Raw genomic sequence first — 27,458 nt, forward strand, 5'->3', positions numbered from 1 at the left:
GCGCATGGGTGGTGCCTACGACTCTCCGTGACATCATCCCGGCGCTGACGATGCCAGTGACGGATGCCGAGCCGCAGGACGCCACCTACTGATACGCAGGGGTACAGCTAAGCAAAACTTTCCGGATCCAGTCTGAGGCCTGGGGATATTCTAAGGTAAGGAATCTATCACTAACATGTGTCTTTCAGATTGTGATTACAATGAAAACATCACAGATTAAGTTTTCTGCATGTTTTTTTTAAAAAACTGGATAAAAACTGTACTCCTCACATTTTTTGGAACGTTAAAAATATAAATACGTAGAACCTCTTCATTTTAAAAAATGGAAAAACATTGAAAAATACCCACTATTGCTTATAAAGCAAACACAAAAAATAGAAAACCCTAACCATAGGAAAAGATTTAAGGATTCGAAGAAGTAAATTTTCTTTTAATCCTGCTGTTAAACACACTAAGAATTACCAGTCTGGCTGGCGAATCTTTGACAGATTCAGTGACAAAATGCATACATTTCCCCTACCGACTACACAAAAAATGCTTAGCATTCATTAGCCACATATGGCGAGGTCTGGCCCATGAAGCGTGTGGCAAAAAGCCTAAGCTCTTAGAAAAGTGTCTTAGCCCATTGCTCTGGTCTATATTAAAAGTGTGCTGCTGCCTCTGTGCTTGTAGAGAGGGCTGGAGGAGACACAGACCGTGGTTGTTTTATGTAAGTGGTACTCTGTACATTGTATATCTGACAAGTATTTATGTTCTTGGAGTGGGTTTGTGGTGTATATATCTAGAGGGCTTGAAAGAGCGGAGACTGATCTTGGACATATAGAGGCTTAAACTACACTGTCAATAGAAGGTTCAGAAAAAGAAAGGTAATATAGTGATTCCACCTGTTCGAGCACATGTTCAGATTTTGTCAATAAATATATAACTTTTCGAACCAAAATCAGGTATAGATTTGTAGTCAACCTGTGCATTAAGGCAAGTATGCAGCAACAACTCCGTGATTCACAGTTGTGGTTACACCCCGGGCTAAGTGGAGTGTGGGAGGATGTGCTGTCACTGACGGTTTTCTGTTCTGCATAATGCCTGATGTATGTGTTCTATATAACGGACACATACTGTATTTTTCTCCGCTCACCGTACACTACTATTGTGTCTCCCAATACAGCATTGTTATGTAAAACGGCCAAAGATAAAAAACAAAAGTATGCAGAATCAATTTTAATGGTACTCATGTTGTCCTCTAATATCTGCGGAGTGACGTGGCAAGGGTCCTGATATAACGATATTTGTAGCAGCCCCAATAAAAAGTGTCACTTGCCTGAGTACCAGGAGTAGGCGTGTGGGAACTGCTCTCAGGGGTGCTGGCGAGGGCAAGCGCAGTCGCTAGTTCACTCTGTGTAATAGGACGAGGCCCAGCAGCACCAGTGTATCCAAGTGAAGCAGGGCGAGAGCCAGACGTGCTGCTTGAAGCGGTGGACCTTGAGCTCTAGAAAAATAAGATGAGACAATTCAAAACAATACAGAAGACACAAAATAAAGACAAGTTACTTTTAGGTTAAGTCCTAGCCATAAACCACCCATTTAACTACCTTTAAAAGCAGCGAAAACATTGGCAAGTGCCATCACTAAAAAAAGTGGCACAATAGTGTGTGAGACAAGCAGAAAAAGCGTTCCAACACTTATGCTTGTTGAGATACCTACCGTACACTGTAGGTGAGGGGGTATTAAATACATTGCACATAATTTATTGCAATATATTCATACATCTCCAATACAGATGGGTGTAGCAAAGAATGCCCTTGCATTGTACAGATACTTGTGTCATCCTAGTGTTTGACTGTCTGCCGATGCTGTGTTCGTCCCCCAGTGGACTCAACTTCTGTGAGGCTACCGGCAGTTCCCCGTGAACGTTTGCGTTAGCTCTCTGACTGAGCAAAGTCTACATCTGCCCATCATACAGGGTGGTGCAGCCTCTCACTTAAAGGATACGGTCAGTCAGTGGCAGCAGAGTATACCTATGCCACTAGTCCTTTTTACCCAAGTCTTTGCGAGGAGAGTCTACTGGCTCTCGTCTGGGAAATCAACGTTCATTGTCCCATAACTAGGTTCCTTTTCTAACTCAATGAGCGTGCAGTTTATCATCTCGCCATATTTGCTGGAACAGCCCATAGAACCGCACCTCAGAAAACCCATAGTAGTTGCACCTCTAGGTGAAATATTCGTTTATCCCAGAGAGCTGTCAACTAAGACAATTTCTGCTGTAAGGTAGCTCTGAATGAAGACCTGCTTGGAGATAATGGGACCACTGCTCAGATTGTCTGAGGCACCATTCACATCCAGCGTTCTCCCTACACTATGGTATGCCAAGGAATAGCTGGTGTTAGCAGACTCCACATATTTGAAACACTGCAGCATTAGGTCGGTACCTTCATTATATTGCAAGGAGATTAAAAGTAAAGCCATAAGAAGAACTAAAACCACAGTGTTTACAAAGGCCTCACACGGCAACATTGTCTCTAGGTCAAGATGTTAATTTGAGCGCAGTATCTTACGGAGTAAGCATTCTAACTACATCATGTCATGTACTCCGACCTCATAATGTACAGGAATCTTCAGACTAGTTTTGAGATCTACCGAGAGAGGCAACTAAGCGGAGAAAATAAACAAGTGCTGAGGAAAGTAGCAAAAACAAAAGCATCCAAGACAGAAATACGGAGTCAAGTAGTGGTGGTAAGGAGGGGTTGGGGGTGGGGGTGGGGGTGGGGTGATAGGAGAAATGCTTGTTGAGGAAAGAGATGGGAAACCTGAAAGCACAACAACTGCCGAAAGGAAGAACAAGCATTTACAATGCAATGGTCTCGGCATTATTAAAGGTAGAGTTATTGGCATTGATCATGACTGTTTTTTTAAAAATGATAAATAAATGGCATTGTCATTTACAATGCCAATAGCTTAATCGTTAAATAAATGGCATTGTCATTTACAATGCCAATAGCTTAATCGCTCGCAAAAGCATGACCTATTGCATTTACACCCACACAGAGCCACACACACACAAAGCCACCCAAATACACATAGAGCCACCCACACACACAGAGCCACCTACACAGAGTCATTCACATAGAGCCACCTACACAGAGCCACCCCAACAAAGAGAGCCACCCACACATAGAGCCACCTATAAAAAAAGCTATCCACACAGAGCCACACACACACACACAGCCACACACACACACAGAGCCCCACACACACACACAGAGCCACACACACACACACACACACAGAGCCACACACACACACACACAGCCACACACAGAGTCACACACACACACACAGAGCCACACACACACACACACAGAGCCACACACACACACACACACAGAGCCACACACACACACACACACAGAGCCACACACACACACACACACAGAGCCACACACACACACAGAGCCACACACACACACAGAGCCACACACAGAGCCACACACACACAGAGCCACACACACACAGAGCCACACACACACAGAGCCACACACACAGAGCCACACATACACACAGAGCCACACACACGCACACACACAGAGGCACACACACACAGACAGAGCCACACACACACACACACAGACAGAGCCACACACACACACACACAGACAGAGCCACACACACACACACACACAGACAGAGCCACACACACACAGAGCCACACACACACACACACACACACACACACACACACACAGAGGCACACACACAGACAGAGCCACACAGACAGAGCCACACACACACACACAGACAGAGCCACACACACACACAGACAGAGCCACAGAGCCACACACAGAGACAGAGCCACACACACACAGAGCCACACACACACACAGAGCCACACACACACACACAGACAGAGCCACACACACACAGAGCCACACACACACACAGACAGAGCCACACACAGACAGACAGAGCCACACACACAGACAGACCCACACACACACACACAGACAGAGCCACACACACACACACAGACAGAGCCACACACACACAGACAGAGCCACACACACAGAGCCACACACACAGACAGAGCCACACACACAGACAGAGCCACACACACAGAGCCACACACACACACACAGAGCCACACAGACAGAGCCACACACACACACACACAGACAGAGCCACACACACACACAGAGCCACACACACACATACAGAGCCACACACAGACAGAGCCACACACACACACAGACAGAGCCACACACACACAGACAGACAGAGCCACACACACACAGACCCACACACACAGACAGAACCACACACACAGACAGAGCCACACACACACACAGACAGAGCCACACACACACACAGACAGAGCCACACACACACACAGACAGAGCCACACACACAGACAGAGCCACACACACGCACACAGACAGAGCCACACACACACACACACACACACACACAGACAGAGCCACACACAGACAGAGCCACACACACACACAGACAGCCACACACACACACACACACAGAGCCACACACACACACAGACAGAGCCACACACACACACACACACAGACAGAGCCACTTATGATCCAAGCTTCTGCTAACTAAAGGCATAATGCTATCACTGATAGATATATGGAATGATCATATGGCTAAGCCCTCCTCATTAAGCCTCGAGTCTCACCCATCAATTATGAAATAAAGGCAGTGTTCCCAAGTTAAAGTATAGCCCATCTCCGCCGTGGAAATACATACACATGGTAGCCGCTCAGGCAAGAGACATTATACCCGACACAATTCATCAAAGACTAGAAAATCCAGGCATCAAGCAAAACAAAGCAACATGTTCCCTAAGTAGGCTTACCGGTATAAGACTGTCAGCAGGTCTGCAAGAGCCAAGATGTCACGGCAGGAAGGATGGGGGACGAATAGCTTCACCGGGCCAGTTTAAAATACTCCCGGCTGATGACACAGCCAGGGGGCAGGGGAGCAAGCACAGCCAGGGGGCACGGGAGCAAGCTCAGCCAGGGGGCAGGGGAGCAAGCACAGCCAGGGTGGTGCAAGCTGTAGTGGCCTCCTGAGGAGAGCCTAGCACTCATTATTTTACAAATTAAGCACTGCTCCCAGTTCCAGCTGCTTTTGGTGCAGTGCCAAGCCAAGTTAAGAGTATGGCTTGATGTTTTTTAGGACCTATGAAAGGTATTGTAGAACCAGGAAGAGTTCACGGCAGAGGACCTAGTCACATAAACTGCATGGTACCCTAAGCCTTCGTCCGTGACCAGGTGAGTCGGCTGTGGTGTGAACAGTATGTTTTACATTCCCACAGTCACTTCTAAACTCGACCGTGGTTCTTCATTGTTGGAAACCGGATCGGGAGTCAATGGAAAGTAAGGAGAACATTAACTTTTCAAGGGAATAAAATTAAAAATGTAGCTGCTGTGGGTGACTACTTTTGTAAAACTTGCATCAGGGCATATATTTACGAAAGGTGGAATTTATCACACTGCCATCTTGTCAAACGTTCAAATTGACGGTGGAAATGAATATTATGCACAGAATTTGCAACTTTCAAACCCAGCCTGACTGCTGGAATTTGCTTTCACAATTTTCAATTCGGCCCAAAGATTTGTCGAGTTCTGTTACACGCAGTGTCTTGCAGCGTGGAGGCACAGCTGTGTACTGCTAACTATTTATTCTGGGATTTGGAAGAAAATAACCCCCGCCGAGACATAGAAACAGCGCTTTAACTACGACAAAAAATGTGCTTTCTTACACATCACTTTTCAAAGTCCACAGAATCTGGTGTGATGCGCTCCCAAAAGCTGCAACACACATCTGTTGGACAACACACGAACTTGGCACGCTGGTTGGTCGGTGAGCCTGCATTTCGCTTTTCCTGCCTTCCATGAACTTTCACCTGAACTTTGCCCTGTCCTGCCCAAAGCTCCTTATCTTCCCATCAGTGGACCTCTCCCCCTCTATAAACATTTCAGAGTAAAAGTCACATAGCGCCGAGAAGTAACAGAGGAGCGAACATACAAAAGCTGGCCCCTTCTGGACATACCCTGCACCTGAGGCGCCCTCTGCCGGCACGGCGATGAACCTACCTCCGGCTCCTGCAGGTTGACCTCGTTGGGGGCATTCTCTTTCTCTGCGCTGTTCATCTTCGGGCTGTTCCCTTGGCATCCCGTCCCTAAGAGGTCTCCTCGCACTGATGCCAGAGTTTGTCTCCTCGTCCCGACGGCGGCAGGGGCTGCGGGAGACCTTCAAGGGGAGGCTGGCCGCGCAAATGCCCCGCATCAGAGTGCCGCAGAGTGCAGCCAACACTGGAGTGTTTTTTTGCCACAGCGCAATAAACATACAAAAAATGCGAGACTTATTGCATTGCAAATGCTTGTTGTGGTTTGTGTCTGCAAGTCTCAGCATAGGGTGTTGATGAAGGCTGAAGAACGGGATGGTCTTGTGATACTCGGAGATGCTGAGCCTGTAGACAGACAGCTATGTGAGATGGCAAAAGAATCACTTTAGGAAATCTGAGGAAACCGAACCGTCAAGTAGTAATATAAATATTCATGTGATTTGAGGGAGGCTGGGGGCATCAGGTCACACATTAGGTGCGAACACTTATTTCCGTCTGAAAGGGGTGCTCTATCCGTTGCTTGATGAATCCTGGGGAGTAGGCGTGCCCCCTTTGTTTAGGATTAAGCATTCCGGATTGTGAGCCCTTGGGGTGCCGTCCTGGACTCACACTGAGCGAGCCCCTCCCATACCCGGTATTTGCAGCAGATCACAAGTGCCTGCAGCAGCCGCTGCTCCGCTCCCTCATTGTCCGCGCAGACTCCCCCCCCCCCCCCCAAGGCCCCCTGAAATGTGTCTGTCAGCTAAAAAGATAGAAATGTCCGATGGTGACGCACACAGATGACAGGGGACAACTTCACTAAACAGCACGTGCAATGGTCCCTTCCTATGAATAGTGGGGAAATACAGGGCACAAGTCCTAAACCAGAAATGAATGTGTTCTTGTGCAATGTGCTCAAATGCCTTCGGCTCGAGTCCACGCTATATAAAAATGCAACAACAAAGTCAGTAACTAATTCACTGACAGGAGAATCCTTAACATTTCATACAAACTGATCGATGTTGTTAGCCATTAGAGTCAAGGACATCAATCTAAGGTCCGTTTGGGACCCATTTCAAAATTCGTCTTTATTTACTAGCGGGCCTGAGCACCAGGAACCCCGGCTCAAATTAAGCACTGCTCCTGCCATCAGGCAGTGTGTCCAAGATCCCGAGCCTCTCCAGCCGGCGCCAGCGGAACCCAGGAGGCAGCAGGCAGACTGCTTCTGCCTCAGTAGTTCTCGCAGTACCCCGGGCCATGCCGAGTGGGGGCTGAGTAAAAACAAGCACTGCACAATCCCAACCCAGACTGTGGGCCCGGCCCCGGAGCATCCTCCACCTTCACTGAGGTACCAGGGCTCAATGTGTGGAGGCGATACAGGACGGGGGAATGGGAGTACGGGGGTGGGGGTATTCCTGAAATGAGGAATAACTGCTTGTACCTAGAATTACTGTCTGATTTTCCGAGCAGATTTTCTCCATGTTGGTCGAAATCAAAATACTGACATTGTCTACAGTCTGATGATGGTGTGGGGGTGTCCAATGGGGGTGCAAGGATGATGGTCCCTTTGTGCCTGTGGTGGGGGCATTAACTGGTCCCCCGCCTGATTGTAGCACATAGTGGATAGTAGCAGTGTTCAAGGCTTGAGCCCCAGCGCCTCTGAGCGGTCGCAGTGTCTCTGGGATGGATTATTGGGCCTAAAGATTTCACACCCGAAAGGAGTGCAGCGGGTGAAACATGGCAACTTGCATCGAGGGAAGTACGAAGTCAACCAACCGCCGCCAGTCCAGGAGAGACCTGTAAATGGTCCCGCTCGCAGGGCATTGCACCCGCTATCTGCAAGGCGATCTTTGCAAAAGGATTTCACTCTTACCTTGTTTCCACTTAGCATAATAAACTTTTTTAACTTTCCTTCCATCTACTAATATCATCGACCCTCTACCTACCCACTCCGCTGGCCTTTTCCGTCCTTTCTGCTCTTTGCTTCCAATCTTCACAGCGCTCAGAAGTCGCCGCTTGGTGGCATGTAAACGCTTTACAAACGTCCTACAGCGGGGGCCACGCTGAGCCAGGGAAACTCTTGTACTAACGCCGATACATATACATTTCAAAAGTAAAGCATCAAGGGGCAGCTCCGGGAATGAGAACCGATCAGAGATTCTCATTCCGTGCCCTAGAACACGGGCTCACACAGGCACCGCCGCAGCAGCTGCACGGTACCCGCTCCTTGGTGCCCAGCAATGAAGCACTATGTCTGCGCCTCCCCTCAGCCGACTTCCTTGTGTGCTGGAGGCAGGGCGCTTGTTCACAGGTCAAGAACAAGCCTGGCACACTTGTTCAGAGGGTCGCCCGACACCGAGATCCTGCACTTCACCATCCCTTTTGAAATCCATTCGGACAGGTGAACATGTTGGTTCACAACAGAAGGCATAAGCGCCGCCTGTATGTAGACTGCCTCCCCGGGACTCCGCGTGAGCGGAGACCAGGCTTCTGTAGCCGCCTGTGACTCACTCACCCCCTACGATTGACCGCCTTATCAACAAAAAGGACAAGAAAAAAAAAATACCGGACTGACAAAAGGAGACACGGACAGCGGGAGGGGGGGGCGGGAACGGAGACACGGACAGTGGGAGGGGGGGTGGGGTGGGGGGGAACCGGCACAATCAGAAGGCAAGAAAAACAAGCGTTGTCAGAGCCGCCCCCGTGGGAGCACAGGGAGAAGACTGCGAGCGGGCGGGGAGCTGGCACAGACTGACGAAAATACAGCCCTGGCAAAAAAAAAAACCAAAAAAAAAAAAAAACCACCCACTATGGGCTACCTCTTCATGGCGAAACAAAGGGGGCGGGGCTTAAAAAAACCAAAGAAACGCCCACGAATCTGCTCCGAGAAGGATTGCCACATCTCTCTTCCAATGGCTAGCCTCCATTTACGGAGCTAGCCAATGGAAGGGAGAGGCGGGTTAAAGCCCCACTGTTGAAGTCATAAACTCTTCGGCTCCGGCCACTGCCTGCAGTGCGACGTAGCCTCGACCTAAAAAACGAAAAGAAAAGAGGATAACAGCAGGGAAGAACTAACTGGAACTGGGCGGTGGGCACCGAAGAGGACACGTGTAACAATAAGAGCTGGACACAGCGAAGGCTGGAATGTTTGCGATTCACACGTACAAACCCCACTGATGGCTTCAGAAATCGCATCCTGTCTTTAACATTTAGATATCATCTGACAGACTGATGCAACTACCACCGAAATCTGTGTGAATCTTAGGGTCACAGAGCCAAATCAGAGAGGTTAACTCCTATTCTTAATTCTAAATGCAGAATATATTTATAATGTGTCTTTAGAGTGGAAAAGATCCAAGAGGATGTATTAAAGAAGGTGAATGATACAGTAATAATTAAATTGCCGTGCTCTGGAGACAAGGATATGTACCCATGTGTAATATGTCGGGATTGGCAAATTAGTAAATAAGGACACCAATTCCATGTGGAAATTGAAAGTTCAGATATGGGAGCTTCACCCTCGACAGAATGGAGTGATCCTCGGAACATGTTCATGGTTGATGTCCCCCAGTGTTCAGGCGTTAATTAGGATGTGGTCCTCCGCTTCAGGAGAAGGTGAATTTCCTGTGGATGTCTGAAACACGTAAAGCATTAGGTCCATACAATGAGTAATATTGGCTTAAGCGATAGGCTTCTATGAAGACAACCTTCAGTTACTCTAATGGATACTACGCTCTAATGGATACTACGCTCTTCAACAGCACATCCTCTCGTGTAAGTAATATCACTCAGGAGTAAATAATGCAGAGATCTCAGATGAAGGTTATGTTTCGGCAACAGACCCAGGGGTGTCTGCTGATCGAATCCATATTCACCTCCTCTGAACTTCATCCCTGCCAACTCTTATGGCCTAACTAGAATATTCCCATAGTCCATTCGAATCACTGCTTATTCCAATATTCGTTGGCTGCATACAAATTACTTTATGTAGTGTCAGGGCAAGGCCTGGCTGCAGGTGCAGCACGGTGCCGCCATCTAGTGGACTGTTAAAAAAACAGAAGGTCTGTATCTTTCTGGTCAATAATATTCCACGTTGGCATATGCAATAACTATGCGCCATTAAGTTTTCATTTCCCAAGAACCAGATTCTTCGCTCCTCTCCTCTCCCTTCTTTTCTCCTCTAGTGTTTGTGTGCATTCCATTTATCAATGGTATGTCTCCAGTCACCGGGCTGGTCTTACTCAGTTTACCTCGGTTTGCTAGACGTCAATGTATCCCGATTTGCCAGTCTCAATCTTTCGGTCTTCTCCATTTGGGCCAGTCTGCCTGGGTTTCTTGGGTCCTTAATAGCGCTCTCCACCCTGAGAGAATTTCTGCAGGGCTTTGCTTGCCATATCTTCATATCGGAGATGCTGTCTGAACAGGTCAGCGGCCACAGTGCAAAAGACACAGGGCGGGGCACTACCTCCAAGGGTAAAGCACTAGGAGGGGAGAGGTGGGGAGGGGGTCAGAAGAGGTGTTTGAATCACCATCGTGAGGAGCAGTCCCTATAGAGCTTTAGATCCGAAAGCTGCTTTGTTGACATAGAGGCAGGCCCTCTTCCTACAAATCATGCACATCTTGAAAGACCAGACAATCATTTTCATCATGATCATCAAGAAGGACTTCAATGACCGTATCAGGGAAGTAGAAACAAGATGCAGGCATTTCTTGCAGGGACCTCAACATTGAGTCAAGCAGCCAAGACAGTCAATGATAGTGTTAAGTAATCAATTAGCCAGATTACTTAAATATCTTTATTCAAGTATTTCAATAAGGAACAGGTAGTGCCAGGAACACAACTGCATAGATCTCCAGCCAGTCACTAACTGACCAGCCTCCCTGGAACTTCCTTACACAATTCTATTCTAAGCTCGAACTAACACGAGCCTTAAAGTAACAATACATAATAAATGTGAGCAACATAACACATCCCCCCCTTACAATAAAATAAGAAAAACAAAATTAATAAATAAAATTAAAAAAAAACACAAAGTAAAACACAGGACTACCATCACTACTAAAATTCACATGACATACTCATTCAACCACGCAGGTAACACCCTTTTAATTTTTGTGCAAACGGCATCTTCCTCAATGCTTGACTGTATATTTTTGTCTCTACCACTACCACCGTCCACCAAGGTTTTACTTACACCATCATTCATCACTAACTCATCCACGACCCTTCTCCTTCCCTTAATTGAGAAGGCATACCCGACACATCCACACCACAAGAACCACCTTGAGACTGTACACCATGCTTCTCATCCAAGGCCAACCGAGATTGCAACTCACTATTTTCAAAATAATCTTCCACCCACTGAAAATCTTTTGATACATCTCCTCTAGACTCCACCCGATCATGATCTAGGCTGATATCAAATGCAACATCCTTGAGATTCCACACTTTCCCATCATTCAACCTAACTGAGTTCCTAAAAACCTCAACCCCTGCTTAGCCACATCAAACTTGTTCTCACCTTTCTGAACTTTAAAAGGCTTCTTAACACGAACCCAGTCCCCAATTTTAACCTGAATATCTTTTGTACCATGTTGTTTGTCATAATATTCCTTACTCTTTGAATGCACAGTTTCCAAAATCTCTCACCTCATTAATTGACCAATTTTCCAATTTACCTCCAAACATCCAACCCGGGCTAAACTTACACCTTGGAGATCTGCCCCTCAACATCACAAAAGGGGATAACCCTGTACTGTTATGCACGGTAACCCTGTAAGACCACACCGCCTTCTGTATTCGCACCTTCCAATCCAAATTCTTGTTAATAGCCGCTTGCAAAATTCCCTTAATCACTCTATTAAAACGTTCCACAGTGCCGTTTCCACTTGGATTATATAGAGCTGTGGTTTTATGCTTAATTCCACACGTTCCTAAATATTCCTGAGCTAATTTCGACAAAAATTGTACACCATTATCCGTTAAAACATTTACTGGCAATCCTTCCATTATAAAGATCTTGTCCAAAAACTAAACAGTTTGGGTATCAACCTTCTCCACAAATTTAACCACCGCCCATTTTGAAAAAAGATCAATGGCAACCAACCCATGTTCTTTAAATTCCCCCACTGGACCAAAAATGTCCACAGCAATAGTCTCCCAAGGAAAACTGGGAATTAATCCCTCATTCATCACTGGTTTCAAAGTCCTCAAAGATTTGTCGGCTGAAGTTCAAACTGAACAGGTCCTCACAAAATCTTCTACCTCTTTATCAACTTTGGGCCACCAAAACAAACTCTTGACAGCCACCTTAGTCCTAACTATCCCAAAATGACCCTCATGACACATCTGCACAATTCTTTTCCGTAAAATCACAGGGGGAACAATTCGGTCTCCCCTGAGCAACACATCCTTTTCAAAAGACAACTTCAAATGCACTTCCCAAAACGGTTTCAAATTATCAGCAATGAACCTTTCCTTAGGCCATCCTTTACAAATAAACCTAGATACATCCACTAAAATCTTATCTTTATCATGCTCTCTAACCCAATCTTCTTTACTAATAGCAGGAACACCAGAATCCTGAACTAAGGCTACACTAAAACTCCCCCACGGGTCATCTACACATTCCTCTACTGGTGTAGGCAATCTGGACAAACAGTCCGCTACCACGTTATCCCTACCTGGCATGTAACTCAGCTTGTAAATATACTCTTTCATACGCATAGAAATTCTTGCCAATCTGGCTGACGCCGTTGCAGTCCCCTCAGTAGATAAAATATGGACCAATGGCTTGTGGTCCGTCCGGATATGTACCATTTTGCCCCATATGAAAGCACGAAAGTGCTCTAGAGCCCATGCCAACGCCTCTTTCTATGATGGGATATCTGCCTTCCGCCAGTGACAAAGTTCTGGACGCAAACAAAAGAATCATTTCTTTACCATTACCACCAACCTGCAAGAGCACTGCACCTAACCCCTTATCACTTGCGTCCGTAGTCAGCAAACAATCCAAATTAGGGTCAAAACTAGAAAGCGAACTCACTTTTTGTAAATCCATATTAATCTCTGCAAACTCCCTTTCACATTCCTTAGTCCACTGAAACTTCACATTCTTCTTAAGCAATGATCTAATGTTATAAACTTTCGAAGCAAAGTTACTTATGAACTTCGCGCAATACTCTGCCATCCCTAAGAAAGATTTTATCGCCTCTTTAGACCTCTGGGCAGGCAAAGCCAGAATACTTTCTACCAATGACACCTTAGGTCTGACACCATCCTCGCTAATCACATGACCAAGGTAGGAAATGTTTCTCTCACCAAACTTACACTTGGACAATTCCACCGTCAAACCTGCCGAATTTAAAACGTCAAATACTCTCAATCATGGTCCTCTTTGTTTGTTCCAATAACCAGAATATCATCCTGGAAAAAACATACCCCTTCCATTTCACCAAACTATTTATGCATTAACCGCTGAAAAACAGCCGCGGCCGATGCAAGGCCAAACGGCATTCTCCTAAATTGATAACAACCAAATGGCGTGATAAAAGCAGTCAGATACCTCGATTCTGGTTCCAAAACCACCTGGTGATAGGCAGCAGAGAGGTCAATCGTTGAGAACCAAGTTGCCCCTCTTAAAGACGAAACCATCTCATTTATCTTTGGCAAAGGGAACCTTTCTATGACAATATTTTTATTGAGATGGCGTAAATCAATACATAAACAAATTTTTCCGTTGGGTTTCCTCGCGACAACCACTGGAGAAATCCATTCGGACGTGTCCACATCCTCAATAACTCCCTTAGCCAAAAGACCTTGAATTTCTTTCTTCACCTCCTCCCTTATTAACATAGGAATAGGTCTGACTTTGTGTACCCTCGGCTGAGCATCCCCTTTAAGCATAATCCTGTGTTCAAACCCGCTCAACTTCCCCAACTTTTGACTCACAACATTGGCAAATTCATCTTTCAAAACATCCTCTATTTTGCTGCACTCATCCAGCACCAGCACTTTCTATTTACTATTGGGATCTAAGATGATATGAAGGTTTTTTTGGTCGTGCCATCCTAGCACAGATGGTCCCGTTTTTGCTATGTATAGTTTTCCCCTTGTCATTCTTCCTTTAAAAAGAAATGTGAGCCATCTAAATACTAACATATTTATCTTCTCACCCGTGTAACTCACTGGGTTCACATCAGATGCGTTCAAATGATCCCCAATTCTGTGTACGAACTTCTTCCTCCACACCTCATTTACAATAGTGTATGGGGATCCAGAATCTGCATATACTTTAACCATTACACCACCTAATGGCAAATCGCAAATTAGTTTTCCTTACAGTGACTCTTCAGTGATATTAAGCAATTAAGCATACAGTTCCCTCTTACATTCTTTACACAAACCTCATCATCCTCTTCACTCCCATCCACATTCAACTCTTCACTCCAAATACACTTTACATTACTACGTCTGCGACACATCTTGCTAAAATGTCCAACCAATCCACATATGCCACACTTCTTCCTTATAGCTGGACACATCTTGCTGAAAGCCATATGTTCTTAGCTGACGCAACGATAACACCTCCTCTCCTCTGCATTTCTTTCTTTTTCTTGACTCTTAAATGGTAGACTTGTCCCCTTCCCTTGGAATTGTCTATTCGGGTTCTTCGATGTACCCTGGATCTTAAATACTGCTGAAGATGAAGATGCTTTTCCAGATTCCTTTTCCGCATCTTTTACAACATTGGCACATCTACCCGACATTTCGGACTTCCTCATAATAGCAAGTACATCATCAAAGGGCGCGTCACCATTCACCCATAACCGGTCTTGTATAGGCGAATTATCATTGTGCATGACCAGCTGGTCCCGGATAAGATCGTCATGTAGGTTGCCAAATTTACAGTCAATTGCTAACTTCAAGTCATCCACCCACTCATCAACTAATTCTTCCTTCTTTTGCTTCCTTTGGAAGAATTTATGCCTCACCACACCAATACACACCTTAGGTGCAAAGTATCTGTCCATGTCACTCAAGGCATTTTCAAAGTCACTTAATTCTGCATTCACGACTTTTTGCATACGCGAAAAAGTCTTTAAACCTTTGGGACCTAGTAAATGCAACAATATTCTCTTCTTTTGTTCAGCCTTCATCTTCCCTGCTTCATCGATAGCACAAATACAATTAATAACATATTCTCTCCATTCCACCCATTTGATTTCCGGACGCAAACCTGTGGACCAGAAAGGCTGTGGAGGACTTATAGTAAAATTTTGTTGAGCCATGTCCTTTTCCAATTCGACCCTCGTTTGGTCACCTCCATCCATAAAATGTGCTCCCAACAATACCAAAGTCCTTTAACCTTCTTAATAAACACCCAACGTAATAAAAAAAAAAAAAAAAGTTTTTTTTTTTTTTTTTTTAAAAAGTGTCCCGACTTCCACACCTGTACCTTCTCTTACATCGCATTACAAATGCATAATCCAAAAACTTCCTCTTGATCGCGCTTTTGTTCTTTGAAGATCGCGCTTCTATTCTTTAATAACTCTTCCGATATTGCTTTGTAGATTTTTACCCCCAAAATGGCCGCCACGCAAGGTCACGCTACGTGACCCTGCGCAATGACATCGCACACGTCGACGTTCCTGCGTCCTTGAACTTGTAAAGCGATGGCTGGCAACACTCGCGCTTGCCACAGCGCTTTTCAAAAGACGCAACTTGGGTCTGTCTTAACCGACCACCACCAACTAGCACCAGGTAACAAGGTTACTTCTTTATTTATGGGTTTATAACTCGCTTGAATCACTCCTGCCGGAGTATCTCTGCGCCCTTTTCCTACCTTGTGAGTGCCAGTCCTTGCAAAGCCGCGTGAATGGGGGGTTCCACCGAAAACAGTCACCGTATTTAATTCACAAATTCCGATTTTCCGTCAATCTCCACTACCATCAGATTGGTCCAAAAATCATACAAGTATAACTTCCTTCTTCATCCGTGTTTACCCTCGTCGCCACTTGTTAAGTAAATCAATTAGCCAGATTACTTAAATATCTTTATTCAAGTATTTCAATAAGGAACAGGTAGTGCCAGGAACACAACTGCATAGATCTCCAGCCAGTCACTAACTGACCAGCCTCCCTGGAACTTCCTTACACAATTCTATTCTAAGCTCAAACTAACACGAGCCTTAAAGTAACAATGCATAATAAATGTGAGCAACATAACAGATAGGTTTGCAGATGCAGAGAATCTACTCAGCAACATAGTGGTCTTGGAGGTCAAAGTTGGTGTGTCTGTGCGGTCAACAAGACCGTAAGAGAGGTCTATGCAGTAGTCGAGGGCATGTTCGAGATGGAGCTTTCAGAAGGAAAGCTGGGGTCTAGAAACCAAGAGCGTTTAGGCACGAATGCTGAAGTGGCTGGATAAAAGGGAGAACATCAAAGAAGTACCGGTAACGGAAGCAGCAAATGGTGGTGTATTAGTGGCTCGTAATCAGGCTCTTGGTAATACTGGGATTAGCATAAGCAGTACTGGACGTGTATGGCATGGATTCATAGTGATAATGGTCGTGTTTGATAACGGCGGTACTTACGTTGATATTGGCATTGTGGCAGTGATGTTGGTCTTCATAGTTTGCGCCACGGTTTTTAATTATGATTTTTTTCTCAAAAAGAGACCGAAGGTTGCTTTCCGTACACATTTCACAACGGAGAAGACTACAGAAAGTGAAAATAGAGATGTGATTTTTTTTTGATTTTTTTTTAAGCTTGCTTTGTTCGGGAAGTACTTCCTAGGAGTTGAATGATACACCAAACAGCCAATAGCATGAGGCACAGAAACTCTCTTGTAGGACTGATCGAAGGTGTGCATAATAAAGCATCAATACAATCACTGAAAAAAGCGGATCCAAATGAGCCAATGGCTGGGTTGCTTCTCTTCCGGTCCGAAGAGGACCTGGCTTGGCAGTTCGGGTTAGACTGCTCCTAATGGAACATGATCAGGGCTGATTATTATATGGCTGGGTCTAATCTAAGGTGCCAATGTGGGCAAAAAAACAAAAAACGATAGGTTGGTATGCTACCATGACAATTGCCAGTGGTTAGACTATTTGCAAGCATTCTTCCCATTACTTTTTGCTTGCTGATCATCTATAAAGGCAGCCACAAGAAAAGCTCACACAGGGTGAGCGTACTTTAAGCTTCAGCAAGTAACCAGCAGCAGTGTCTGGTCTGCTGTTGGTATCTCGTGGAAAAAAAATAAGGAAAAAACCACAATGTCCGGCCAGTTTTTAGCAATGGAGGGGGCTACTTTTCAGGAAGAATGTTGTCAATCACGGCAGGGGAGAGCAATGGATGAAGTGTACTGACCCTTTACCAGATGCTGTAGTGGGTGAGAGCAAAACTTATATGGCATTACAACAGACCAAAAGATGAAGCGGGCTGACGGAAAACTCTTCTATAAAATTTATGTATATCTTAATGGACGTCTGGGGGGGAAGAAAGGTGTGGGCTAATACCCAGCTATTAATAGACTACAGTATGATCCCCATTCCAAAACACAGTGACAGATTTTCATGCTAGAAGAGTAGAGATCCTTTTAAGGAGCATATGCAGATGTGTGGGAATGAATGAAATATCTTCCCGTGTGTCCTCTTTTGAGGAGGCTTGGAAGTACTTCCCTCAAAAGAATATAGGGCTCTTTTCGCTTTTTCCTGATCATGTGAATTATGGCAGTTCTGTTTATCAGTCGTGGTCCTGGCTCCAGTAAAAAGATAGAACATGTAGATTTACCAGGTATCTGGAAAAGCATGGAAATGTTAGTCACCTGTAATGCTTTTTGTTTGTAATGGCCATTCTCTCAGAAAACCACAGAGCACTTGCCGTAATCCATACACTTCTTCTAGCATTTTTTCATGTGCACAAATAATTAAATAAAGCATGCTTATATAAGGCATGATTTGCATTACTTGTTCGAAATTCAGAAATCTATCCTATCGACTAAATCAGTCGTATAACACAAAAAAATCATGGCTTTATGTTATATACAATGAAACCATAAAAGGGAAAAAGTTGCACGACATACACAGCACAGTGTGAAACTGAAAGGCACTTTTAAGAATTCTAGACACTTCAGACTTCCCATCATGCTCTTGAGGGTTAGTAAGGCAGTTCTTTTTTTTTTTTTAAGAGAAAGCAGGGAAAGTATCTTAAACTTAGTATCCAACTATGATATTGGTAAACAGGGAGGAGGGTAGGAAGCCTGTATTCAGATAATTTATTAGTAGGGGGGTTGACCCAGTTAAAGTTACGGGGACCTGGGTTAGTTACGTAAGTGAAAAGAGAGGGGTCCCAGTAGCAATGGAACTTGTAAACACTTGAATGAAAAATAATCAAAGAAACATGACTTGAGTCCACACTGTTTACTTCACAATGGGAATGCGCATTTAAATATGCTGTATTAGTATACACAATAATAAATCGGTAATTTACATGGTGCCCCAAGGACAGGAAAGGGTTGGAGGTGGTGGTGGTTGTGGGGAAATGGTGAAGGAAAGAGTGAAAGTTCGAAAGTGACAGTAAAATCAACAGTTGTCAATCATTTAGCAATGTTACAGACTCTGTAGAATGAAATGAGACCAAAATGTTCATTAGATTATTCAAAGAACGCCATACTCCAAGTAGTTCAATTATTGAGAATAATAGGGAGTAGAGTTGGCGATGGAAAGTAGACGTATGTCGACGTTTCGACCCTTTTAATATGCAGACATCAGTGGTTATCTTGCTGTAGGGTCTTCATCAGGACTGGAGGGGCACACACCCTATTTGGTATATAAAAATATTTTGTGAGTACGGGAAACTAGTCCCTGTAAATAGTTGTACATAGGCAAGAAAAACACATCACCCCATAATGGGTAGAAATCAAGGCACTAGTTAAAGTCCCATAGAGTATATTGGGACAGTGATATCTGTAAGAATACATTGAATTAGACTAGGGTCAAATAAATTGAAGGTTGACTGGTTGTTGGCGCGTGGAGAAAAGCCACAGCGAACAAGGTGGGCAGGTACACGCGACTGCTCAATATTGAGACCGCGTTAGTGGGAGGCCCAGGCAGCATTGGGGCTGAGGATTATAAAGCGCCTACATACAAAAAAAATTGAGAATCGTCGTATGACTTACCACAGATGTGGTAGAAACAGGGCCGAGTCTGGTAAGTACAACGTGTCCCAGATGAATCTGTGGAGTGAGAGTATTCAAAAAATGAAGCACTAAATGGCTACCGAATACTAGGTGATCGGGGATACTGGTAACGGCAAAACTCACCGTCGTTGGCAACACTAGTTGTAAGTACGTTGCTGGTGAGGATCCGGGTTGCAGTTACCCTGGAAAGTCGACTCTACAAAATGGAATAGAGATGCATAATAGTAAGCTGGATAGAGTGAGAGTTGCACGAGCAAAACGGATGGACAAAAACTCACCCGGTTGCCGTCGTGAGTAAACGTCCGGCTGGGAAATTGGTCCGTGTCGGTGTGGATCAGGGTAAAAAATACCCGCAATTGTAGAATCTGGAAAATTAAGGCGGCGCAAAATAAATTAAACTAGAGGGACTAGTGGGTACAGACTACGGCATGCATGCAGGGTGGACGGAAACTTACCCGAATACCGTCGTGTGAAAGCGTACGGCTCGGAAATGGGTCCGTGTAGATCAGGCAAACCTTGCTCGTTCAGGGATCTGAGGAGCGTAGAGTCATACAATTACTCGTGAGCAAGAAAACCAAGTGGATTGATTACAAGTGTAGGGATTAGAGGAACGCCGAAAGGCGGCTTACCGGTCTCGGACTGAATCCGTGTTTGATCGCGGCAGGCTGTCAAAGTGAAGGCGCCCGGTTCCGGGTATGATAATATCGCCGTGGTAACCGAGTCATGTGACAGAGTGGGCGGGGATACGAAAAGGCAGGAGGTCGCTTAGCAACAAGGAAGCCATAGACATAGTCAACATACTGCATAGGGGGTAGGATAGCTGCTATCACATAAGAGGCGCCCGGTTCCGCGTGTGAGCATATCGCTATGGTAACCACGTCACGTGGCAGTGTAAGGAAAGACGTGGGGTCGCTTATCAACATGGAGGCCATGAAATGGTCCGCATCCTGCGTTAGAGATAGGATAGCTGCAGGCATATGGAGAATAGTTCGGTAAATGGAAGGGATCAGCATATACAATGAGACCCACCAAAGGGAATCGTCTGCATTACTTATTCATAGAAGGGCAGATTCAGAAGTGTTGGTATTTGTTACAAGACTACATCAAAGTCTAATAAAGCAACAATATAGTTGTAACTAAATCAAGTTTGGACCATGTGGATAAAGGGGACCAGAACAGGGTTCACGTTCAAAACATCCATGTAGATGGAACATTATGCTGTACATTAAGGAAGTTAAAGCCACAAACATAGTAAAATGATGACCAATATAAAACCACAATAAGTAAACTGATGACCCAGCCGGACGTTTACTCACGACGGCAACCGGGTGAGTTTTTGTCCATCCATTTTGCTCGTGCAACTCTCACTCTATCCAGCTTACTATTACGCATCTCTATTCCATTTTGTAGAGTCGACTTTCCAGGGTAACTGCAACCCGGATCCTCACCAGCAACGTACTTACAACTAGTGTTGCCAACGACGGTGAGTTTTGCCGTTACCAGTATCCCCGATCACCTAGTATTCGGTAGCCATTTAGTGCTTCATTTTTTGAATACTCTCACTCCACAGATTCATCTGGGACACGTTGTACTTACCAGACTCGGCCCTGTTTCTACCACATCTGTGGTAAGTCATACGACGATTCTCAAATTTTGTTGTATGTAGGCGCTTTATAATCCTCAGCCCCAATGTTGCCTGGGCCTCCCACTAACGCGGTCTCAATATTGAGCAGTCGCGTGTACCTGCCCACCTTGTTCGCTGTGGCTTTTCTCCACGCGCCAACAACCAGTCAACCTTCAATTTATTTGACCCTAGTCTAATTCAATGTATTCTTACAGATATCACTGTCCCAATATACTCTATGGGACTTTAACTAGTGCCTTGATTTCTACCCATTATGGGGTGATGTGTTTTTCTTGCCGATGTACAACTATTTACAGGGACTAGTTTCCCGTACTCACAAAATATTTTTATATACCAAATAGGGTGTGTGCCCCTCCAGTCCTGATGAAGACCCTACAGCAAGATAACCACTGATGTCTGCATATTAAAAGGGTCGAAACGTCGACATACGTCTACTTTCCATCGCCAACTCTACTCCCTATTATTCTCATTAATTGAACTACTTTGAGTATGGCGTTCTTTGAATAATCTAATGAACATTTTGGTCTCATTTCATTGTACAGAGTCTGTAACATTGCTAAATGATTGACAACTGTTGATTTTACTGTCACTTTCGAACTTTCCCTCTTTCCTTCACCATTTCCCCACAACCACCACTACCTCCAACCCTTTCCTGTCCTTGGGGCACCATGTAAATTACCGATTTATTATTGTGTATACTAATACAGCATATTTAAATGCGCATTCCCATTGTGAAGTAAACAGTGTGGACTCAAGTCATGTTTCTTTGATTATTTTTCATTCAAGTGTTTACAAGTTCCATTGCTACTGGGACCCCTCTCTTTTCACTTATGTATTCAGATAATGACAGAACTCGAATTACAGATAAGTAACCTTTCTTTCTAAATTAATGGCTTCTCTCTGGCATTCATAAACAGTAGAACAGTAGCAGGCTGAAAAACGAACCCTAACCCAGAGGTGAGACCAAAGGCATAGAAAAGAAGAAACGTCCAGATCAAGCATACAGATTACGGAGAGGGCGGCAATGAACGCTGCTTGAGGTTTAGGGAGAGGAGTGTAAAATTGAAAAATCGTCTCCTATAGGAGCAGAACACCTCTATGTTGAACTTCCTAGTTACTTTCCACAAGATAAGGACAACAGCAAGCTATGTCATCTACTAAATACGTCCAGAGAGTAGAATCTAGAGTTCAATCTGAATGTATTCTCAGAGTTTAAAGTGTAAGATGGTGAAACATCTCTGCATACTGGAGTTCGATAATCATCACCTGCCTACATAGGCTTTTTTTGGAAGAATGAGGGACTTAGGACTTGACTATACGTCTCTATATATAACTTGTCTGAATTTGGTTTGTGATTTTTTTTATCCATTCAGTGTTCTTTTCTACCGAAGCTCAGAAACAATTTCCCGTTGTCTTGATAATGACTTACTTCCTTGCACAGGGTCAATACGTGATTGACAGACACAAGTCATTAAAGACAACCGGGACAACTCCAAGAGCCCTATATACTACTTTCTGAACTTTATAAAAAAGAAGTGTTTTTTTAAAGTGAATAATAGATAAATTATTATTTGCATTCAAATGTTGTGTTGCAGGCCACTTCTTTCACAAGTAGTACTCTGTGTCCACAATATACACGGAGCACATTTTCCCAATTATTATAGGGTAAATATTATTGTTATGTCATACAACAATTGGTTATGTAATCTTACTCTCTGTCAGACTGTGTCCAATGGCCAAACCACAGTGTAACGCAGGCCTGGAGATAAAACTCTAAAGTGGGTATCTGCATTAAAAATAAAATAGGTTTGCCATGAGAGAAAACTGAACATTTCAAATTCAAGCTTAAACAATTGAAGTATTTTTCACATCTACCTGATGAAATTCGTCTTCTTCATCGGACAACTCATCGAACAAAAATCCACCTACGAGAGAGGAGAGATGAAAACCAAAGAATCTGGAGTACTCATGCGTGAAGCACTTCATGCATAAAGATCATGCACAAGATTTCAGCATTATGTTTTAATAACATTTTAAGATCACTCGATATTTGAGGTTTATAAGGGAAATAAATATGTTTAAGCAATGAATATAACACAACGGTGGAACAAATACCATTAGCATAAAATACATTTGAGGTTTACAAACCACAGTGGAGGAGAAATAATTGAGCGACTATACAAATACTTTTGTAATAGCAATAGGCATAGCTAGTTGTGCATGTAGTAACAAGAATCTTAGTGCATGGAGAGTTTAACTTTATTTGCATATTAATTCAAAATAGCAGAAGAGCACGGGCTAAACTGAAATTCCTATATTGATGATAGATTAACTGAAGTCAGAATGGGGTGCTCCCCCATATCACCCTGGGAACCTATGCTGCTCAATAAAAATAAAAAAAAGCACAGTAACAGCCCAAACAAAAAAATGATATATGAATGCATACCTAAAATACATACTTACGGGGGAAAAAAAGATAACCCCTAGGGTCTAAGCCTTTTTAGCTATTTGGGGTAGTTCGCACTGAGGTTGGTTTGATTTGCTTAGGATCATCTTCCTAGCTTTCAGAATATGCAGAGCTTAATCAAAAAATAATGTTTTTGCCACGCTCTTGGCCCTTTTTTTTTTTAAAAAGGGGGTAGCCCATTTTTACTATTGTTTGTGCTTTCGACCTACGTCGTTTGTGTCACAAATCAGTGTGAAACCCAGGGGTGATCCAGGAAAGCTATACATTTATGAAAAGTAGACAAAATTACGAATTCAGCAGATGGTCATGTATAGACCCCTCAACTTTTTCCCCAAACAAATAACTCAAAATAAAGAAATACTGAAAATGAGTAGGAACAAACAGCCATTTATGACAATGTTTTCATCTGTAACTTTCTGTCACATTGGCAGATTTATAAAAGCAATTTACCATTAAACTCGCTAGACCCTTTTGGTTGTGGTAACAGAGGGTTTGAAGGTACTCCAGGAAGGTACTTAGACCAAACAACTGAGCTGCACTGTACAATGGCTTTTCATTGTGTACTGAGTCTAGACCATTCATGTGGTGAAAAATATAGAGTGAAAAACGGGTATCAATGTAACAGATGTATTTCTGAAATGGGCACAAGATATGGAGTTTATGAGCAGTGGTCATTTGCAGTTTATGAGCAGTGGTCATTTGCAGATCTCTGAATTTGTGGGTACCCGTAGGAGCAGATGATTTAGAGGGTACTTTTCAAAATGCCTTCTTTCTTACACGCCTGCTTACATTTGGAAGGTACAAATGCAGCGTAATCCAATTGGCAATGTGTATCCTACTATTCCATGCTCCCATGCTTCTGATAAAAATGGTACCTTACTTGTGTGTGTAGGCCGAGTGCCTACAACAGGGAATGTCCCAAAAAGCAACATGGACACATCATGTTTTTCCACTCAAAACTGACACATTTTTGGGAAAGTGGGTAGCTGTGGATTGTGGGCCTTAGCTTATCCAGGACCTAGGGAATCCTCTAAAAAAAAAAAAAAAATTGACACTTTGGTGAATCCAGGATGGGGTGACTTGAATGGCTCTCACAAGGATGTTTTACCCAGAATCCTTTGACAGCGGAATCAGGAGGAGCCACACATTTTCTACCACCTACAATTCCCGCACTTGTGAGGCTGGGCCTAGTGCAGGCGACTGGCCATTATTAAAAAACAAAGTCAATGGGAACTTCACGGAGCGACCCTGATTTGGTTTGTGGTCATTAGGGGCACTAGGCCAAGTAACACAAGAAGGGTAGCATTTTTAATCGGAACATTGGGTAGTAGGGATTTTGTGGATTCCTGCTGATTCTGGAAGTTTACGTCAAATAAATGTTGAATTTCAGGCTAAATTTGAGGTTTGCAGGGCATTGTGGGTAAGAAATCTTTATGGGAGCCACACAAATCAAACTACCATGGACTTCCATGGTGTCTAGTTTTCAGAAATCTCTGGGCTTGGTAGGATTCCCCAGGTGGCAGCTGACCATAGCCCGAAAAGTGCAGCCATTCAGCATAGAGGTAGGACAATATTGGCGTTCTTCTACCCAAAAGGAAAAAATCCGAAATCAGAATTTCCCTTTTTGCCAAAAACATGGGGATGGTATAGTCCAAGGTTTGGTCGGTAGAAAGACTGTTGAGGCCATCCTGGAGGAAGAGGTTGGGCCCGATGTGTAGGCAGGACACACCATGTAGCAATAAAAAAACCTCCCTGAAGTCTAGTGAGCTTTCTGCCCCTCTCATCGGGGCAGATTGGAGTTAAAAACCTTATCTGCCCCAAGGGGTAGGAGTGATATTTGGGAGGGGTGGAGTGGCGTGAACAAAGACTGTTGCAGGCTAATTGAGGGGTAGTGTTAGGCCCAGCTACTAGGTGGGCTACCCCACCCATTTCTCCACAAACAAATTCATCCCTCCCGTCTAATGGGCAATCTGACACCTCCCGGGGCAGAGACATTTGGGCATGGGGTAGGTAAGGAGCATTAGCCCCTTGCCAGGGGGCCACTCTCCCCTTCAAATAGAATAACTGGTCGTCTAGTAGGCTTTCTGCCTCCCGCCAGGAGGCAGGTGGGCAGAAATGAGGCGGGCAGAAAGTCTGCTGGGGGTTATATGAGTGGGTAGAAGCTAGGTCTGATTCATAGAAGGGCTGCCACCACCCATTTTACCTTTACAAATGAATCCTTTATGTATAGTGGGTTTTCAGCATCTCCCCGCCTGGGGTTGATTGGAGGTAAGAACCTCCAATCTGCTACCTTGTAGCAATAAAAATAAGTATTGGCAATGCCAATAGGCCTCGCTTTTGCAGGAGTGCTATTGGAGTTCCAAAATGCGATGTCTTATCCACGTGTTATGGAGTGGATGTATGTGGTGTGGAGTTGAATCATGTGGCTTGGATTGGAATTGTAAGTTGTGGAATTGTGTGGTGGGGAGAAGATTTGTGTAGTGGGATTATGTGGATAGTAAATATGTGGCATTGAGCGTACTGGAATTATGTGGAGTGGAACTGTGTCATGGATTATTTGGAATGGCATTTTGTGTTGTGGAGTGGTATGTAGTGGAGTTTTAATTATGTGGTGTACTCTTGAATACTGTGGCATGATGTGGAATTTTCTTGGGAGCAGCAATCATCTCCATGACGGTGAACAATCTCCGAAGAGGGACTGCTGTAAAAAAAACAAAAAAAACATTTCGGACGCAGGTCTTTTTTTCTATTTCTTTACCTTAGTTTCAATGGCGGCACCCACGCTTTACCTTTAAACATCTTAAGCTAAAGCGCGGGTGCCATGATTGCTTAAAAAGTAAAGAAATAGGAAGAAAAAAAAAAAAAAACAAAAAAAAAAAAAAAAAAGAGGCGGCGTGGGGACGCACTTGTTTTCTATTAATTTACTTTTGAAGCAATTGCGGCCTCCCCCTTTAGCTTAAGATATTTAAAGCTAAAGCGGGGCATACTGCCATTGAAACAAAAGTAAAGAAATGGGGTTTTTTTTAAAAATGGTTTCAAAAAAGGCATGCGCCAAGTACGCAAATATCAAAAGAAAGGCAAGGCTGCCATTGCTGCAGCTGAGGCGTGCTGCACTTGTTAAACGAAAAAAGTGTTGGGGGCGAACATGTCTTAAGTGATTGAACAAAATAGTGCCTCAAGGCTGTAATTAAAACGGCCCGAGTAACAACTCATGTAACAGGGGCAGTCCTCATGGGAGGTTACAACAAGAGATCAAGTGGAACGAAGAAGGGATACTAAGCCTATTGACCAATACAAGGCCACCATTTACAAAAGGACAGTAAGGAGACAATTAAACAGATGGGCGGAAAGCGTGCAGAGCTTCATGGCCAGATCCTGAATACAGTAGGTTTTGAAGAGACAGCGCAATCACTGCCTAGGCAAGACCTAAAAGTATAGTGGGCTTTCTCCCCCTCCCATCGGGGCAGATTAGCGTTAAAAACCTCACATCTGCCTCCTTTGGAGGGGTGGGGGTGGAGGGACATGGGTACAAAGACTAGAAAGACTACTGCAGGTCAATTAAAGGGTGGGGTTAGGCCCAATGCCTAGGTGGGCAGCCTCACCCATTGCTCCAGACGAAAAGAAAAAAATACCTGTTGTCTAATGGGCTTTCTGCTCCCCCCTTCCCCCCCCGGTGGCAGTAAGACTTTTGGGGAGGACTAGTGATTTGCAGGGAGGGCCACTTCCTCCTTCTAAACAAAGTTCTTGGTGGCTTAGTGGGCTTTCTGCCCTACACAGGGTGGAGGAAGACCCTACTAATATGCCCCCAACGGGGAACAGAAAGACTGCTTAACTTATTTAAAAAAAAGGTGGGAGCTAGGCCCGATACCTGGGTGGGCCAACCCCATCCATTCATGCCCCCATTAAAAAGTCCTTGGTGTCTAGTGGGCTTTCTGGATAGAATTAGCCACTACATTTGTATTTCATTAGGAAGTGTGATTTTATGTACCACTACGACTGCTTTGTATTTCTCAATGTTCAGCATTAC

General features: G+C 44.3%; 1 protein-coding gene across 3 annotated transcripts in view; it reads right to left on the reverse strand.

Moving 5' to 3' along the window:
- UBL7 (ubiquitin like 7) overlaps positions 1 to 27,458 on the reverse strand; it is a 162,367-nt gene that overhangs the window by 16,387 nt on the left and 118,522 nt on the right. For all 3 annotated transcript variants that reach the window (XM_078685072.1, XM_078685073.1, XM_078685074.1), the window contains 2 exons: positions 22,840 to 22,889; positions 1,319 to 1,486 (listed from right to left, as the gene is read on the reverse strand). In XM_078685072.1, the coding sequence (XP_078541198.1) occupies positions 1,319 to 1,486; positions 22,840 to 22,889 (218 nt within the window). The remainder of the gene's footprint in view (positions 1 to 1,318; positions 1,487 to 22,839; positions 22,890 to 27,458) is intronic.

Source organism: Lissotriton helveticus, chromosome 3_2, assembly GCF_964261635.1.
Source record: "Lissotriton helveticus chromosome 3_2, aLisHel1.1, whole genome shotgun sequence".
NCBI classification, from domain to species: domain Eukaryota; kingdom Metazoa; phylum Chordata; class Amphibia; order Caudata; family Salamandridae; genus Lissotriton; species Lissotriton helveticus.